This window comes from Acomys russatus, chromosome 16 (assembly GCF_903995435.1).
Source record: "Acomys russatus chromosome 16, mAcoRus1.1, whole genome shotgun sequence".
Classification (NCBI taxonomy): domain Eukaryota; kingdom Metazoa; phylum Chordata; class Mammalia; order Rodentia; family Muridae; genus Acomys; species Acomys russatus.
In genome coordinates, this window is record NC_067152.1 from 27,878,612 (window position 1) to 27,898,250 (window position 19,639).

At 42.9% G+C, this 19,639-nt stretch overlaps 1 protein-coding gene across 1 annotated transcript in view; it reads right to left on the reverse strand.

The window, feature by feature from the left end:
• Brca1 (BRCA1 DNA repair associated) overlaps positions 1-19,639 on the reverse strand; it is a 64,889-nt gene that overhangs the window by 17,888 nt on the left and 27,362 nt on the right. Inside the window, exons 10-13 of the mRNA XM_051158702.1 lie at positions 18,915-18,985; positions 13,068-13,239; positions 7,067-7,196; positions 3,813-3,973 (exon numbers count right to left, since the gene is read on the reverse strand). Of these exons, the coding sequence (XP_051014659.1) occupies positions 3,813-3,973; positions 7,067-7,196; positions 13,068-13,239; positions 18,915-18,985 (534 nt within the window). The remainder of the gene's footprint in view (positions 1-3,812; positions 3,974-7,066; positions 7,197-13,067; positions 13,240-18,914; positions 18,986-19,639) is intronic.

Consider the following 19,639-nt stretch of genomic DNA (forward strand, 5'->3'; position numbering starts at 1 on the left):
TCATCAATAATTTCCTTTTAGCGTTTACTTATTTTGCACATGGAGTCTAAAGGGCAACTTGCTCAGACACCTCTGTGGCCCACCCGTTACATTTATTTATTTACGTGCTGTGTGGGCATGTGACATAGAGGTCAGAAGATAATTTACAGGGGTTGGTCCTCTCCATTTCACCCTGAGAATCCCAGAGATTGAACTCACAAGTCACCAGACTTGCTGGCAAGTGCTCTTAACTGATAAGCCATCTTGCCAGTCCAGAAATGTTTACTGTAGTCAGGCCTGGTGGCATGAGCCTATAAACCCAGCTACTTGAGGCTGAAGTGGGAGGATCACAAGTTCAAGGCTTACCTTGACAAGTTTAAAGCTAGTTGATGTTAATTGCTTTAGTTGAAACAGGGTCTTGTACACTGCCACTGATGAAACTGGCCTTGAACTCCAGGCGAAGCAATCCTCCTGCATCAGCTGCTCAAATACCCGAGTCTACAGACACGCACCACTACCTTAAATTCAGTTACTATAGTCTAAACATAAAACTGAGCAAAGTAACTAAAATATCAGTTGTTGTTGTTGTTATTATTTCAGTAGAGGGATGATGATGATGTTGATTATTATTATTATTATTTCGGTAGAGAGCCTCATTATATAGCCCTGGCTGGCCTGGAGCTCACTATGTAGACCAGATTTTGGACTCAAACTTGGAGAGATCCTCTTGACTCTGATAATGAGATATTGAAACTAAGGCATTTGCCACCATGACCAACTGAAACAAGAATATTTTATTATTAATAACTGGACAGGTGGACAGGCCGGGGGTAGGGGTGCACTTGGGAGGCAGAGGCAGATAAATCTCAGAGTTGGAGGCCAGCCTGGTATACAGAGTGAGTTCCAGGACAGGCAGGATACACAGAAAAAGTCTGTCTCGAAAAAAACAAAAACAGAGCCGGGCATGGTGGTCCACACCTTTAAGCTCAGCATTTGGGAGGCAGAGGCAGGTGGATTGATGTGACTTTGAGGCCAACCTGGTCTACAAAGCGAGTCCAGGACAGACAAGGCTACACAGAGAAACCCTGTCTTGAAAAAACCAACAAAACAAAACAAACTAGACAGGAATAGAGATGATTTTCTTTTTTTCTCTCCTTTTAAAAAGATTTATTTTTTATTATGTATATGTTTTGCCTGCATGTACCTGCATGGTGCCTGAAGAGGGCACCAGATCTCACTATAGGTGGTTGTGAGCCACCATGTGGTTGCTGGGAATTGAACTCAGGACCTTTGGAAAAGTGGTCAGTGCTTTTAACCTCTGAGCCATCTCTCCAGCCCTAGAGGTAATTTTAAATACTCTTATTTAGTATTTATTATAATTTCCAATTGGGGGCAGTCAATACAGAGGACTTTCATAAGGATGGAAAAAAGTTTAAAATTACAAATCACTTTTGTTTGTTTTCCAAGATAGGGTTTCTCTGTGTAGCCTTGGCTGTCCTGGACTCTCTTTGTAGACCAGGCTAGCCTCAAACTCACAGCAACTCACCAGCCTCTGCCTCCTGAGTGCTGGGCTTAAAGGCGTGTGTCACCATGCCCGGCTAAATTAATCACTTAATCAACAGGCGCTAAGCATGTTATAAACAGCGGACACATCTTTAAAACATTTAAGAAAATGCCACTAAAAAAAAAAAAAAAAAAAAAAAAGTAAGATAGCAAGATGAAAAAAAAAAAATAGCTCACTGGATATGAGCACTGGCTACTTCTGCAGAGGACCTGGGTTTTATTCCCAGCATCTACATGGCCAGAGACAAACGTGTGGGCAAAATACACCCCCCACACAAGAGTTAATTTAGGCAAGAACACAGTCAAATAGTGTTTATTTTTATGATAGAGTTTCACATTGATCCGCCTGCCTCTGCCTCCTGAGTGCTGGAATTAAAGGTGTGTGCCACCACGCCCAGCTCAACAAATAAATCTTTAAAAAAATAAATAAATAAAAATAAAATAAATGAAGGAACCAGTCTCCTTAAGGACCCCCATTAAGGCCAAAGTCTAGGGAAATGTAAAAGCTGGCCTACCCAGTCCTCCCTTAAGGATCCCCATTAAGGCCAAAGTCTGTAAATCTTATCTGCTTAAAGAGTCCAGTTTGTCCCAAGGACAGTCCACCTGTGCTAAGAGTCCAGTTTAACTCAAGGACAGCAAGTTTGTGTTACAGCTTGCGTTTAAAATGTCCATTTCCCCAGAAATGTACTTACCCCTCCCAACTAAGAAAGTTCCTAACAACCGTGTGACTGCTTCAACCAACCTTCTCCATAGGTCAACTTGTCCTCCACCCATTACCCAACCATGCAATGCCAAGGCTTGTAACTCACTGCTTATAGCTTTTCTACCCAAATGCCAACCAATCACATACTCATTTCTTTGTCTAAAACCTATAAAAGGCCCATGCCTCTGTTTCTGGGGGTCTGCAGCTTGAAAGAGCTGCACAGACCCTGTTGCGTCGGCTCAATAAATTCTTATGCGTTTGCATTGACAACAGACTCCATCTCTTACTGGGGACTTTGGGAATAGACTAGAGATGTCTCTAGAGGTCTCAGTCTTAAAGATACAGCCGGGGGTGGTGGCTCATGCCTTTAATCCCAGCACTCGGATGGCAGAGCAAGTGGATCTCTGTAAATTCCAGGCCAGCCTGGTCTACAAAGTGAGTCTAGGACAGCTAAGGCTACACAGAGAAACCCTGTCTCGGAAAACTAAAGTCATCTATATTCATTAAAGATAGCTCACATTGGGCTGGAGAGATGGCTCAAAGGTTCAGAGCAGCGGCCTCCATGAACCACATGATGGCTCACCACCATCTATGAGGTCTGGTGCCTTCTTCTGGCCTGCAGGTATACATGCAGGCAGAACACTGTATACATAATAAATAAATCTTTTTTTTTAATTAAATTTTTAAAAATTTATTATGTATACAGTATTATGCCTGCATGTACTTGTGAGCCACCATGTGGTTGCTGGGAATTGAACTCATGACCTCTGGAAGAGCAGTCAGTGCTCTTAACCACTGAGCCATCTCTCCAGCCCCTAAATAAATAAATCTTAAAAAAAAAAAAAAAAAAAAAAGAGCCGGGCGTGGTGGCGCATGCCTTTAATCCCAGCACTCGGGAGGCAGAAGCAGGCAGATCGCTGTGAGTTCGAGGCCAGCCTGGTCTACAAAGTGAGTCCAGGATGGCCAAGGCTACACAGAGAAACCCTGTCTCAAAAAACCAAAAAAAAAAAAAAAAAAAAGATAGCTTACATTGGAATATCATTTATTTTCCAGTAATGGACAGGCCTCTAACTTTATTCTAGAGTCTTAAGATTCTATCAGGTGAGGGGCTGGAGAGATGGCTCAGAGGTTAAGAGCACCAGCTACTCTTCCGTATGTCCTGAGTTCCATTCCCAGCACCCACATGGTGGTTCACAGCCATCTATAATGAGATCTCCTTCCCTCTTCTGGTATGTAGGCGTACATGCAGGCAAAGCACTGTATAATAAATAAATAAATACATCTTAAAAAAAAAAAAAAAAAAAAAAAAAAAAGATTCTAACAGGTGAAAGGAAACATTTAAATGACCAGACTCTATCATCTTCAAAACTATCAAACTCACAACTGTAGTGATCTGCAAGTAAACTCAGATTGCAATTCAAGTTATTTTTCGGAAATGCACTTAGTTACACATAGCAAACACCCACGATTAGCCAGTCCATTTGAAAGCTGACTAGCCAGAACAGCTTTATACAGGATACAGAGTGAAACAGTGTTTCTCCATTACAAAGATGAAGCATTACATTACCGGAAGATGGCCCTGTTAAGTTGTGTGGTTCACAGGACTTCTCTGATTCAGCAGCCTGAGGGAGCTCCTCTCCAGACGAGCAGTTTCTGTTCTGAAGACCCCAAGAGTGGCTGAGTGCAGAGCACCTACTGCCTGCCAATGGAGATTTAAAAGGGAAAGGCCTGGAAAGATGGATGAAAGAAGAAAACCATCACTATCAATTTGGAAAGGCCTAATCATAACTCCTGGGCAGCCAAAGCAGGAGTGAAACATCTCTGTGTCAGAGAGATAAGAAATGACCAGCAAAAAAGAGCCTACGCCACAGCCTGGCAGCCTGGATTCATGCTGCCTGCCAAAACCTACTGCTGACAGACAACATCTCCCGCTCAGGGCTGGGCTGAGGCCGTATATCTCGAGGTTGTTTAGAAGCATGTCAGCAATTTTTTCTTTTGCCAGATATTCACTGTTGGTAATTCAGATTCTATACACTATTCCACTTGAGTTCAAATGCATGTGAGGCCTTTTATGAAGATAGGAAACTGAGGAATGCTGACATCTTCATACTTTATTTTGGAAGAATTTATAGTATCAGCTTTATTCCTTGCCCTTTCAATGTCCAAAGTCATTCTAAAAACAAGATGCTGGGCTGCAGAGATAGCTCAGCAATTAACAACACCTTTTCTTCTGGCAGAGGACCTGGGTTAGAGTGTCAGCACACACTTGGTGATTCACAACTATCTATAACTCCAGCTCCAGGGTACACATGACACAGACATACATTTGAGCAAAGTGCTCACACACATAAATCCAGGAGTAGTGGCACATGACTCAAAGTCTACCTCTTGAGGTAGAAGCTGAAGAGCAGGAGTTCAAGGTCACTGTTGCCTACATAAGTTCAAAGCCAGCCTGGACTGCCTGAGACCCCCATCTTTAAATACATGCACAAGTAACCAGGCAGTGGTGGCGCACGCCTTTAATCTTAGCAATCAGGAGGCAGAGGCAGGTGGATCACTCTGAGTTTGAGGCCAGTCTGGTCTACAAAGCGAGTCCAGGACAGCAAAGGCTATACAGAGAAGCCCTGTCTGGAAAAACCAAAAATCAACCAACCAACCAAAACAAATGCCAAACCAAAAAAAACAGAAACAAAACAAACAAAAAAACCCACCAAAAAACCATACATAAATAAATAGAATTTAAAATAACAACGACAAAAGCTAATTATTAAGGGCAGGTGCACATCTCAGTGGTAAAGCAGTTTGTCTAGCACGTCTGAAGGCCTGTACTTGATTCCCACCATCCCACCCTCTAAAAGAGTCAACTATTAAACATTAATAACATATGTGCCCAATGAGTAGTTCCTCCGATGTTTTAAGTGTTTATGACTTAGTATACCCGATGAGATAATTATCACAAGACATCACTTTAGTGCCCAAGGAAGCAGACAATCATAATGCCAGTACCCGAGCCTTAAAAATAGGTCCTCAGTTAAGTCCAAGGCCAGGAAAAATGGCATTGTTAGATTACTGACAACCTGTCACCATTCCCAAAGGGATACACTAGGGATTCAGAAAACAAGAATTCTTTTGTTTCCCGGAGTCCTGATAGGTTTAAGTATTTCTGAAAATAAAAGTGGGCTATGATGGTACCTGCCCATAATTCTGGAATTTAGAAGCCTAACTCGACAGTCTTATTTTTCTTATGTGGTTTTTAGCAATAGTGACTTAAATCTATATCCTGGAACAACATTCTGAATACTTCCCAGAGTAAAGACAATTAAGGGAAGGTCTGCCTGGATGCCTGTCACCAGTTCCTAGGCTTGCTTCGGTTTCAGTCCAGTTATATTACATCCTGACCTTTAATTTTTAAAAATAATTTATTTTTATTGTATGTGCATTGATGTTTTACATGCATGCATGTATGTCTGTGTGAGGGTGTCAGATCTTGTAGTTATAGACAGCTGTGCGCTGCCACATGGGTGAAGGGAATTGAACCCAGGTCCTTTGGAAGAGCAGTCTGTGCTCTTAACTGCTGAGCCATCTCTCCAGCCCCACATCCTGACCTTTAAGAGAAAAAGATCCAAGTACTTATTTCTCAGGTTGTAGCTTAGGCCTTGTACATATGGAAAAGCCTGTATCCAAATAAACAAAGCAGAGTGACCTAGGGTTACCAAGTGTCTATAAATGTGTACACCTAGTATTCTGAGGGCTGAAGGAGGATGACTGCATGTTTGAGGCCAGCCTGGTATAAAAAGAGAAAGCCAGGCGTGGTGGTGCACACCTTTAATACCAGCACTCGGGAGGCAGAGGCAGGCAGATTGCTGTGAGTTCGAGGCCAGCCTGGTCTACTAAATGAGTGCAGGACACTAAGATAACATACAAAAACCCTGTCTTGAAAATACAAAAAAAACCCACAAAAACCAAAAACAAACAAAGAAGAGAGTGTGTGTGTAAGTTCCAGACCACCGAAGGTGACTGTCTCAAAACAACCCCCAAACAAAATAACAAAAAGAGAAAACAAAAATAAACCCAGGAAGAAGGGAAGAAACATTGTCTGCCCAGGCAACAGGTAGAAACCAAAAATTGACACTGAGTATCCAACTTGATTGTTCTCTACCTTATTTTTCAGCTTCCTTCCTGCCTTTGTGTCCAAGAGTGGCCATTACAGGTTTGTGTTACTGCTCCTGGCATATTGTGTGTGTGTGTGTGTGTGTGTGTGTGTGTGTGTGTGTGTGTTACGCATGTGTGCGCGCGCGTGTGTGTGTGTGTTACGCATGTGTGCTTGCTTGGGTGGACCACTGTGGAGGCTAGAGAATGTGTACCCATCAGAAGTCTATCTCTGTGCCTATGTACCCATCTCTCACTGGATTTAGAGCTCACTGCACCCAGGATTTGCCTAGCTCTACCCCTGCCCCAGGAACCCTAGGATAGGGTTACAGGTGGGCTTTAGGGATCTGAACTCAGGCCCTCATGTCTGCATAGGAATCACATGACCGAAGGAGTCATGGCCCTAGCTCAGGGATCCTTTGTTTTGATTCTGAGACAGAGTTTCTCCTTATATCAAGCCCTTGCTGTCCTGGACTCACTGTGTAGCCCTGGCTGTCCTGGACTCACTGTGTAGACCAGGCTGGCCTTGAACTCACAGCAATCCGCCTGCCTCTGCTTCCCGTGTGCTGAGATCAAAGGTGTGCGTCACCACTCTTGATGGAAGGAAAGTTCACAAAGGCGTTCAGTGTACGCAGAGATGTCACTTGGACGCCACAGATTGACGGCTCTTACCTTTCCACTCCTGACTCTTTTCTTCTATTGGTGGAACTGTCGGGAGGCTGTGGTTGGAACTCGTCAACAGAAGCTCTCTTTGGATTCTGGCTTACAGGATTCTCATTAATGTTCTTTGAAGTTAAAATTGCTTTAAACGGAATGAGAAAAATCTATTTCACTGATTTGTTCTGATGGCCTTAATTCAGGTGAAGATGTTGATTTTTTAAAAAGCAGCAATCTATGACAATCAAACTGGTTCTCTTTTCTTTTTATGTGTGACAGGGTTCTTATGATCCTCCCGCCTCCATCTTTTCAACGTATTTTACCAGCGTGTGCCAGCACCAACGGCAGGGGCAGAGCTGTAAAGATGACACTGAACTTCTGATCTTCCTGCCTTCACCTCTAAAATGCAGGGTCCCAGCTGTGTGCCATCACACCTGATTTTATGTACCAGAATATCAAATGTTTCGCTTGACACATGTCAGGCACTCTACAAACAGAACTATGCCAAGCCCTCAAACTCATATTGAAACTAATATATTAGATAGAATTTTACTGATACAAGCAGTTCAACAAAGCCTAGCACTAGGTAGAACTAAATTATTACCAAATAGTAAGAATAAGAGAAAGAACTTTAGCTGCCGGGCGGTTGTGGTTCAGACCTTTAATCCCAACACCCAGGAGGCAGAGGCAGGGGAATTTCTGAGTTTGAGGCCAGCCTTGTCTACAGAGTTCCAGGATAGCCAGGACTACATAGAGAAACTCTGCCCAAAAACAAACAAAAAAAGAAAACTATCTTTGCTTCTTTTTTTTTTTTGGCCCTGGGTGATAAGGAAACAAGAATATATAATGTACTCTTATCTCTGAAGCAAACTGAACTGTGCCAAACCTATTCTGCCAACAGGAAACAAAAAGTATTAGAAACACAAAACATATCAAAAGACTACACAGGACCCCCCCCCCCCAGAGCACTGACTCTGTGTGTGTGTGTGTGTGTGTGTGTGTGTGTGTATAGGCCATAGGAGGAGAATCAGCTGAGTCAACATTTGCCTCACACTTTTAATTACACACACACACACACACACACACACACACACACACACACACACACGGTACTGGTTGATAAGGAATCTTGGGTAATCTGAAGAACAGGCACAGCAAGGGGAAAATCATATGAACCCAAGGTAAGGCTCTGGCATGTGCTTTTATGCACAGGAGAAAAAAATATTTAACCATAAAAAACAATGAACTGAAAATTAAACATCTTCTATCCATTAAAAGACACTGAGATCTAGGTGTGATACTTGGTAGACAGAGGGGAATCTCTATGATTTCCAGGTTAGCCAAGGCTACATCACTCAGGAATGCAGAGGCAGGCGGATCTCTTGTAGGCAGGTGGATCTCTTGTGAGTTCGAGGCCAGCCTGGTCTACAAGAGTCTAGGACACCCATGACTACACAGAGAAACAAACAAAAAACAAAAACAAACAAAACAAAAACCCCAAAACCCAACCAAAGCCCCATGGCAGTGTTTAACAGCAGCACTCGGGAGAGGCAAGGTCAATGAGTTCAAGGTCAGTCTGGTCTCCATACGGAGTCCTAGTATAGCCTAGGAAGAACCTGTCCAAAAAAAGACAACAGTAGACTATTTAAACATCAAAAACAGTTCAAAAATGGAGAAAAATACTCAATGCCGACCAGGCACTCATATATGTATATATAGACGAAACAGTCAAACACATCATCTTCTATCCACTAAAAAGACTGGTGGTCAAGCGTGCAGAGGCAGGGTTACCCAGAGTTAGTTCCAGGTCAGTCAGGGTTACACAGACCAAGCTGGCTAGGGAGACTTGTCAAACAGCAAAGTCTTTGGTTGACTGAGAGACGGGCTCAATGAGTAAATTGCAATAGCCATGGAGGGGGCTGGAGAGATGGCTGACTTGACATTCTTCCAAATGATGCAGGTTCAATTCCCAGCATCCACATGGCAGCTCATAACAGTTTATAGCTCTGATTCCAGAAGATCCAACACTCTCACATAGATTTATGCAGACAAAACTCCAATGCACATGAAATTTATTTATTTATTTATTTATTTTTAATAAATATTTATTTATTATTTATACAGTGTTCTGCCTGCATGTACATCTGCAGGCCAGAAGAGGGCGTCAGATCACATTATCGATGGTGCACATGAAATTTAAAAAATTCTTTTTTCGAGATAAGGTTTCTTTGTATGTAGCCCTAGCTATCCTGGAATCGCCTTGTAGACCAGGCTGGCCTTGAACTCAACTCACAGAGATCTGCCTGCCTCTGCCTTCCAAGTGCTGGGATTAAAGGCGTGCGCCACCACAGCCCTGCTACTAAATCTTAGAAAGTATATAAATTTAGGGTCTGGAGAAATGGCCCAGAAATAGCTTCTTCCAGAAGCCCCAGGCCCAATTCTCAGCACCCACATGGCGGCTCACAATTGCTTATAACTCCAGTTCCAAGGGAAGATTCCCTCTTCTGTCCTCCGTGAGCACCAGGTGCACAGACTACATATGATATACATAACAACCACAAAAAGATGGTATAAACTCAAATAGTCACTAGACAAAGTAATGCACCAGCGTTCATTTCTTTTTAGCTTTGAGAAAAGAGCGATGACTGCCTAGGAATGCAACCTGGCAGAGTGTGTGCCTAGCATTCACAAATCCCTGGGCCTGGGCCCTAGCACTACATAGAACAAGACTGGTAGTGCGCGCCGAAACATAATTTTAATATGTGGCCGCCAGTGGTGGCAAAAGGATTAGCATCAAGATTATGCTCAGTTATACAGTGGGTTTGAGACTAGCCTGAGATATGAGACCTGTCTCAAAAAAGAGGGAAGGGTGGGCTGGCTTAGTGGTTAAGAATGCTTGCTGTGTAGCCATAAAGGCCTGAATTTGGATTGTGGCTCCTATGTTATAAGCTAGGTGTGGTCCCCTGTGTACCTGTAGCCCCAATGCTGGTGGGAAGCTTGAAGACAGAGGATTGCTGGGGCTCCCTGTCTGCCAGTCTAGACAAACAGAATGCAAACTTCAGATTTAGGAGAAGATGCTATCTCAGAGAAGTAAGCTGTAAGTAGGAGGACACCCCATGTGTGCAAGTGTACACACACACACATACACACACACACACACACACACACACACACACACAACATTCCCCAAACAAATGAGATATCAAAGAATGATATAATGTTAAGATAACATTAGGGAGAAGGTAAAATGTGCAAGGAGCTCTGAGAATCCTCTATCCCATCAATGTACCTTTTCTGCAATTTTTTCTTTCTTTCTTTTTCTCAAGACAGGGTTTCTCTGTGTAGACCTGGCTGTCCTGGACTCGCTTTGTAGACCAGGCTATCCTCGAACTCACAGCCATTTGCCTACCTCTGCAAACCGTTTTTTTTTTTTTAAAAGAGATATATATTTATTATTATGTATAAAGTGCTCTGCCTGCATATACACCTGCAGGCCAGAAGAGGGCATCAGATCACATTATAGATGGTTGTGATGGTTGTGAGCTACCCCGTGGTTGCTGGGAATTGAACTCATGACCCCTGGAAGAGCAGTCAGTGCCCTTAACCTCTGAGCCATCTCTCCAGCCTCATCCTTCTTAACCTTAGTGCTTAAGTCTACACTAGAAATATCCTTTTGCTTGTTTTTTGAGACAGGGTCACTCTATGTAGTCCTGTTCTAGAGCTCACTATGTAGACCAGGCTGGCCTTAAACTCATAGAGATCCTCCTGCATCTGCCTGAGTGCTGTGATTAAAAGTGTGTGCTACCAGGTTCTTCCTAAAAATATCTTTAAAAGGAAACTGAGTTTCTCTTAGTGCACCAGCCTAAGGAGAGAAAGGCTCAAATCTGAAGTTGGTATTGACAACTAAGTATTTTAGAAATGAGCCACAAAGAAACATTTTTTATTCTTTTCACAAAGAAACATTTTCTCTACAGATATTCAGTTGGGGAAAAAATAAAACAAAACAAACTAACATGTATGCCTAATACGGGGCAGTAAGTTTAGGCCTCGAAGCCAGACAATTTGTATCTTGTGTATTAGCACTGAAAGTCCCATCTATTTTCACAATAACGACAGTGACAGTACTGCAAAGATAACTGTATTGGGGATGGGACTCTGGGCTTCATTATATGGTGATGAACTAAATGAAGATACAGTAACAAGGAAAGTATTTAAGGGGATACATTCTGAAGCAGTGCCATAGCAACAGAGCTCCCAGCTTCCCAAGTAAGAGCTGCTGTTTCTTTCTGAATATAAAAACATTACAAGGCACATGTGGATACCAAGGTCACTGTGTTGAATAATGAACAGACTGGAGTCTGTAAGAGTCAAAGGAAGGCCTCAGGGCCCCAGCCTACTGTGGAGGAAGTGCTGAAGGAGAAACTTGAGCACTGAACCAGTAGCACTGCTAAGACCATAGTGAAGAAACTCCGGGAGGGGCTTCCCACCTTAGCCTGTGCCTAAGGACCACACCTCCTGTGGGTGGCCCGCCAGACATGAGGACTCTCTAGTCCTGATCCTTCTGCCTCCATACCCCAAGTGCATGCAAACATGACCATCAAACTCTGCTTTCCAACAGAAATATAAGGAGCAGCTCCTGAAATAAAAGGTTTCTTCAAAAAAAAAAAAAAAAAAAAAAAAAAAAAAAAAAAAAAAGGTTTCTTCCTACAGATCAGAAAACACACAAAATAGAATAGGTCTTTACGTTGTGATGTATCTGAGGTTATTTTCCTATGGCTTTCTGAAATTATGGGATTACCTCCTATCACCAATCTCCCCAACAAGCAAGAGCAAGTACTAGTTCTATTTGCTATGGGGTCTCCATAGCATCTTGCAAACACCTAGAAGGATGTGAGTGAGTAATTACCTTGGGTGCCTTGGAATGGTATGGCACTTGTGAGCATGGGCTAGAAAACAGGTTCCCAAATTACTCAGGGAACAACAGTAAACATGAGCTGACAAAGACCACACAACGCTGGAACTTAGTCCTCACTTTTTGGAGGAAATGGGAGGATTAAGAAAGGGAAGAATTTTGCTTATGTTACTGGCATTTGTTTAGTATTACAGACACGTGTAGAGGGACTTTAATCTAGCAACATGGCTGCTCTGGCTGGAATATAGACACGCCCTCAGCTCACACCTTTAATCCCAAACAATGAAGGTAAAGTTAGTTGGAAGAAGGAAGCAGTCATGTTTGAAAGTGATGAATCAGAAAAAGACTTGACAGAACAAGATATGCCCAACTCTCACAAGAATAGAGAGGAAAGGAAGATGACTTAAGAGAGAGTAGCACAGAGAAAGGAGAGTAGGCAGTTTTACCAGAGACACGTTAAAGAGAGAACAAGCTAGACACAGGTGAAGACAGAATGAGCCAGACAATGTCAAAGATCCAGAGTAGAACAGATTGCTAGAGGCCAAGCAGAGCAATTCAATCAGAATCTGAGAGAAGCCAGATTCAATCAGTCAGTGTGGAGGAGTCTGAGGCAGAATAGCTGAGTTGAACCATCCAGCAAGAGTTCAGAAAGAGCCGGGTGTGGTGGCGCACACCTTTAATCCCAGCACTCGGGAGGCAGAGGCAGACGGATCGCTGTGAGTTCGAGGCCAGCCTGGTCTACAAAGTTAGTCCAGGACAGCCAGGGCTACACAGAGAAACCCTGTCTCAAAAAACCAAAAACCGAAAACAAAAGAGTTCAGAAAGAGCCAGAAAGGATGTTCATCTTATTCGGCAGTAAATCTCAGAGGCTGGAAACATTCTAGGCCTAGGTAAGCAGATGGAGGCAGTAAGCTTCTGAGATGACAATTAGATGGGGGAATAAAAGATACTTTTGTTTGTTTGTTTGTTTGTCTTTTGAGTGTAGCCTTGGCTGTCCTGGACTTGCTTTGTAGACCAGGCTGGCCTCACAGTGATTGGGGGCCTCTGCCTCCAGAGTGCTGGGATTACAGGTATGCCCCACCAATAAAAGAAACTTTTACAGACCTGTTTCTGATATGTTTTGTTCTGGATTTGGCAGGTCTTCCGGGTCACGAGGGTCAGCTAAGAGGGAAGGGGAGTGGCCAGAAGGCTGGTTCCCATGCTGCTCTAGCACAGCCTCCAGGTGAGCCATTTCCTGCTGGAGCTTTATCAGGTTATCCTTCATGGTCGCCCTCTGCTGTAAAACCAAAAAAGAACACCAAAAGAGTCACGCGCTTTGTCATAAAATAAAAATATGTCACACCAATTAATTTTATCATGGGAACTGAAATCACCTAGTCTGGAATTATGAGTTCTGGTTGAATACCTTTTAACCCAACAATGCTCATGTGGTTAATGACCTTGACACTATTTCAAAATGATGCTGGAAAAAAGCCTGCCCTCCAACTCTCCCAAACAGGCTTGCCTCATTGTAGCTCATTATTTTCTTCTAAAAAATGAAGGGGTTGGTTGAGGGGAGGGGGATGGACGATGACAGACACAATAGCAGTACTTTAGGCTTAAAATCTGCAAGAATTGTTAACATCTTAAATAACTATGCTTCAAAGATTTGTAACTGTGAAATAAGACATTTAATTAGTCTGAAAAAAAAAAGTGTGATTTAAAAGCAAAAATTAGGTTATGGATGTTTTGTCCACATGTGTATGTCTGATGCTCTCAGAGGTTACAAGAGAGCATTGGATCCACTCGAACAGGAGTTGTGAGCCATCATGTGGGCGCTGGACACCAAACCCAGGTCCCCTCTGTAAGAGCAGCAAGTACTGTTTACCACTGAGCCATCGCTCCAGCTCCTAATTTAATTAATTAATTAATCTTTAAAAAAGATTTGAAGTTGAGAGTGGGGATGCACAGCATTGTGCTCAGCTCCAAATACATTTAGTTATTAAATGGATGAAGTGTTGAATAATTTCCTAGGACACTCTAGAAAGCCTGTAACAGTTACTGTTTTCAGTTCAAGGCAGTGAGATCTTCCTGCAGTGGGCTCCTACTGTATACTGTTCTACTTCCAGAAGTAATCTAGCTGGGCAGTGGTAGTGCCCGCCTTTAACCTCAGTACTTGGGAGGCAGAGGCAGGCAGATTGCTGTGAGTTTGACAAAGTGAGTCCAGGACAGTCAAGGCTACACAGAGAAACCCTGTCTCAAAAAACCAAACCAAACCAAACCAAAAACAAAAACAAACCCAAAAACAAGTAACTTAAGCTAGGCATAATAGTATATACCTTTAATCCCCAGCAGTTGAGTTGAGGCAGCCTGGTCTATGTGGTGAGTTTCAGGCTAGCCAGGGCTACACAGTGAGACCTTGTTACAAGGTATAGAAAGAATCTTCTAAAATATATGTCTCTTCACCGCTTTTAGCAGGACTGTTGATGCTTGTTTTTCAGCTGGGGGAGGGGAACAAAATTCTGTTTCTTTCTTCTGACACTTGAAAATTACTTTGCTCACCACTAAAAATAAGCCATTTTCTTTCTACATCTACACTAAATTCATAGTTCTCAGGAGAATTTTATGAAAAAAAAAAATTATTTCCAGCCTTACAAAGGTTCTCTTGCAACTGAGATTGTATCGCTGCCAACTTCTGCAGCAACACCAATGCCACCACGTGGTACCCATGAGTACTGACATCACTGATCAAACTCTATCCAAGGCCCTACACAGATATCAGACCAATGCTTTAAAAGCTGAATTTTAGTCAGCACTCAAAACTACTCCACTTCACCTCCAAGTGGCCATTAAACACACCAGAAAATCAGAAAGAAAGAAAGAAAGAAAAAAAAAAAAAGTTAACTGGAGTACTGGTGTGGGGACTTTCTCTTGTGTTTCCCAATAGGAAGGAATGTATACCTTAGAAAAATTCCACTACAGGTAATTGCTCAAATGCATCAAGGAGGACAAAGCCAGACAGGTTACCAGGTGTGCTTGATTCTAACTCTGACGCATCTCTTTGGTGTGCTCTCTTCTTCAGTTCTATCCCACAATGCTACTCTCACGCTTTACTATAGCTGCAATATGGCCAAAGTTCTTTAAGAGCCATGTTTATCAAGACTCCGTTTCCCAAATGGGCCTTAAGCACAATATGGCTCAGGTAGTAAGTCAGTATTTTCAAAGACTAAAGAACATAGTCATTACTGCGCTCAAGACAAAGCCCAAATTCTTAGAGATATGTTCAAAAGTCCGCACACACCTTCATCTTGTTATTTATCCCCAGCATTTCCCATAAGCTGTTTTCTAGAGACGCTGATCCCCAGGCCTGCATCTGTATCTTTTCTGGTAAATTCTTATCTTTCAAAGCCCAGCTGAAAAGTCTTCTTGGGGTGTCCCCGCCAATAACTGTCCATCAGGGCAACAGTATGCTTCATTACTTGGCTCAGGCTGCCAATGCATCGGCACACTCAGGGGAACATGCAATTTCCTTCGTGGGAAAAGTCTTCTCTTGTTTCTTTCTTTTTGTTTTGAGACAGGGTTTCTCTGTGTAGCCTTGGCTGTCCTAGACTTACTTTGTAGACCAGGCTGGCCTCGAACTCACAGCGATCTGCCTGCTTTTGCCTCCCAAGTTCTGGGACTAAAGGCGTGTGCTACCCCACCACTCAGCCCTCCTTGTTTATTTTTTAAGACAGGTCTATGTATCCCAGACTGGTTTCAAACTGGAGATTCTCCCGCCAAAGCTTCCCTCATGCTGGGAATGCTGCCAGTTTGGGTGGATGCAACACCAAGCCTGACCCTACTGCCTGTCAGAGAGTTAAGTTCTCAGCAAACTTTTTTTTTTTTTTTTGAGTTTTCTGAGAGACAGAGGTTCTCTGTGTAACAGCCCTGGCTGTCCTGGAATTCACTGAGACTCACCTGCCTCTGCCTTCTAAGTGTTGGGATTAAAGGTGTGTGTCACCACTACCCAGCTTCTCAGCAAACATTTAATACAGAAATGAACGAATGATTAAATGAATGAAATCTTTGGGTTACAAAAATGGAGGAAGAGGTAGGAGGGCTGGTAAGCTTGTTCAGTGGGTAAAGGTATTTGCCATCAATCGCTGGGACATATATAGTAGGAATAGACAATCTTGCATCGTCACCTGCCTGCCATGGAACGAACACACAAACACACACACACGCACCACAAGCATCACAGAGGTATATTAATGATATCAAATATGGCATCCTGAATCAACCATCACTCCTCAGTTCTATATAAACAGAGGGGAAAGGTCCCGTTTCAATCATCTTGTTAGTCTGTGCTAGTCCAGATAAAAGTTACCTGTACTGAGTAGATACTTGATATAAAAACACTTTAAAAAATGAATCCTGAACAAGGAATGAACACATTTCTGGGAATTAAGATCAGAGATACAAGAAACATCAATTTATTGAATGCCAAATATAATACAGTATGGCTAAGACAGATGGAATAAAAAGCTGTAACTTAAAAGACAAACAGCCAAGGGACAGAATTAGGCAACAGACATATTGACAGAGCCCAAATCTAAATCCAGAAAGCATTAGAGGAACGAACATAGGAAGAAGACCTAAGTCTTTTAATCAATTTGATGGCCATGCCAATCTTGCAAAACTAGAGAATTTGAGTGATAACTAAGGCACAGAATGGGCGGTGTTCTCAAGGGTTTCCTCCCAACGACTTCAGGCCTAGCATTTAATGGTGAGTAGGAGCCAAGCCCTTTCTGTTTGTCATCCACACAGCAATGACAGGAGTCAGAAGACTAAAAACTGGACACTACCTAGTGCTGGCAAAGAAAATGCAAAGTGGAAACTCCAAAAACCATGGAAGCTAGAAGCACAGATTGGCTTAATTCTTCTAAAAAAACAGCATAACATGCTGGGTGTGGTGGCTCACCCCTTTAAGACCATCACTTGGGAGGTAAAGGCAGGAGGATCTCTGTGAGTTTGAGGCCAGCCTAGTCTACAAAGTGAGTCTAGGCTACACAGAGAAACCTTGTCTCAAAAAACAAACAAACAAAAACAAAACAAAATAAAACAAAAACAAAACCCAGCATTACACTATGTATCACACATCAAAAATCATCAGAGATGGGTAAATATCTAGCAAGCGGGATGTCTACTAGGGTGCTATGTCTAATGGCAATGGTGCCTCTTAGCCTAAAACCCTTAATAGGCAAGAAAGGGGCAACTGAATTAAAGAGAAAAAGAAAAAAGAAAGTTACACAGTAGCCAGGCACAGTGGCGCATGCATGCATGCCTGTAATCCCAGCACTAGGGAGGCTGAGGCAGGCAATCTCTGTGAGTTCCAGATAAGCTGTCTACAAAGCGAGTCCAGGACAGCCAGGGCTATAACACAGAGAAACCCTGTCTCGAAAAACAAAACAAACAAGAAAACTACACAGTAACTACAAAGAAGCTAGACAGGCTGGTGAAATCCCATAACTCCAGCATTCAGGATTAAGCACACATAGGAAGATCTCAAGTTCAAAGCCAGCCTTAGATATAACAAAGTGAGACACTGTCTTAACAAACAAGCAACCCCCCGCCCAATGTAAACTCCACTGGACCAGTGAGCTGACTCAGAGCACACAAGCACTTGCCACCACACACAAAGACATAATTTGATTCTCAACTCCCATGAGGTGTCATCTGACGTCTACACATTAGTCATGGTATCACATCCACCCATACAAATAAATAAGCTTTTTTCCCCCCTGGTGGTTTTTTTGAGACAGGGTTTCTCTGTGTAGCCTTGGCTGTCCTGGATTTGCTTTGTAGACCAGGCTGGTCTCGAACTCACAGTGACCCACCTGCCTGTGCCTGTGCCTCTGGAGTGTTGGGATTACAGGCATGCACCACAACACCCAGCTTCAAATAAACGTTTGGTTTTTTTAAACAAAAGAATATGCTTATTTTAATTCCGAGAGGAAGATGAGCCGATCAACTAAGACCTCGCAGTCAGGCACAGAGAGCTCTAGCCAACACTCTCGCCAGCCCTGCTGGGAATTCGACAATGATCCCGTAGAGGAGTACAGAGGGAACACTCAGAAGCTGCTCAGCGAGTGAGCGAGAAACACAGGAAGGGAAGACCTAGACGAATCTAAGGTTGCAAAGCAAGTTTGGAATATTCTGGAGCTACTTTTCCAAAATGAAAGTTAGGTGACAGATCCAGGTTCTGGCTGTGAGAAAGATAATGCTTTTCCCAAGAGACTGTCCTGCTGTGGGTACATAAACACACAAATAGCGGAATGCTGTAGAGGTAACAAAACTGCTATTCCATTCAAAGCAGCCAGTCATCAGCCTCCATTTCTAGGTTCAGGAATAAATAAGTATGGTCTTCTCTAAGAGAAAGAGATAACTTATAGTTACTAACAAGCAACTAGATTATTTAAAAAAAAAAAAAAAAAAACAGAAATAAAATAAATATCCATAACATACTGAAAAGTAAGATGGCCTCTAATGCAAAGACAGTCCTGTAGGCTTCGATTTGGTTCTGAGAATAAATATAACCCCTTGACACAATAGTACTTTGTTCTACAATGACCTAGACGGTGCACATACATATGTAAGCTATAACTAATGAGTTCCACCAAGGTGCTTTAAAACAAAACAAAACAAAAAAAACCAAACCACTTCACTTGAAAAAACAAGGCATCTTGGGCAACGGTTAGACCATTAATCCAGAGACTAAATTAGTAGGCCTAAGAATGTAGGCTTCACCGGGCACGGTGGCCCATGTCTGTAATCCCAGCATTCAGGAGGCAGAGGCAGGCATCACTGTGAGTTCGAAGCCAGCCTGGTCCACAAAGTTAAGTCCAGGACAGTCAAGGCTACACAGAGAAACCTTGTCTCAAAAAACAAACAGAATGTAGGCTTCATACCACCAAACTTGCACATGCTTTTTACCTGAGTGGTTAAAATGTCACTCTGTGAGCAGTCTTCAGAAAGGTTTGTTTCACTCTCGTATCCAGAGGCTGCTTCTGCTTAAATGATAAAATCAGAGACCCGGATGTGAAAGCACATCATGAGCTATGTGACCCGCAGTGTCTGTTCCTCCTTTTCACAGCACTTGCTTCACTGTCTTGTCACATAAACAACTGAATCTGAGACACTGAATTTCCTTTCAGAACTCCTACAGCAGTCTGGGTGTGACGATGAATGCATTTAATCCCAGATTTTGGGAGGCAGATCTCCGTTCCAGGCTAGCCAGGGCTTCAGAGAGAGACCCTGTGTTAAAAACAAACAAACAGGGGCTGGAGAGATGGCTCAGTAGTTAAGAGCACTGATTGCTCTTCCAGAGGTCCTGAGTTCAATTCCCAGCAACCACATGGTGGCTCCCAACCATCTATAATGTGATCTGATGCCCTCTTCTGGCCTGCAGGTGTACAAGTAGGCAGAGCACTGTGTACATAATAGTTTTTTGTCTTTTTGAGACAGGGTTTCTCTGTGTAGCCTTGACTGTCCTGGACTTGCTTTTGTAGACCAGGCTGGCCTAGAACTCATAGCAATCCGCCTGCCTCTGCCTCGCAAGTGCTGGGATTACAGTGCGCCACTACTGCTTGGCTAAATAAATCTTTTTAAAAAACAAACAAACACGCCAAACAAATCAGAAAAATTCTGCATTAAGAACT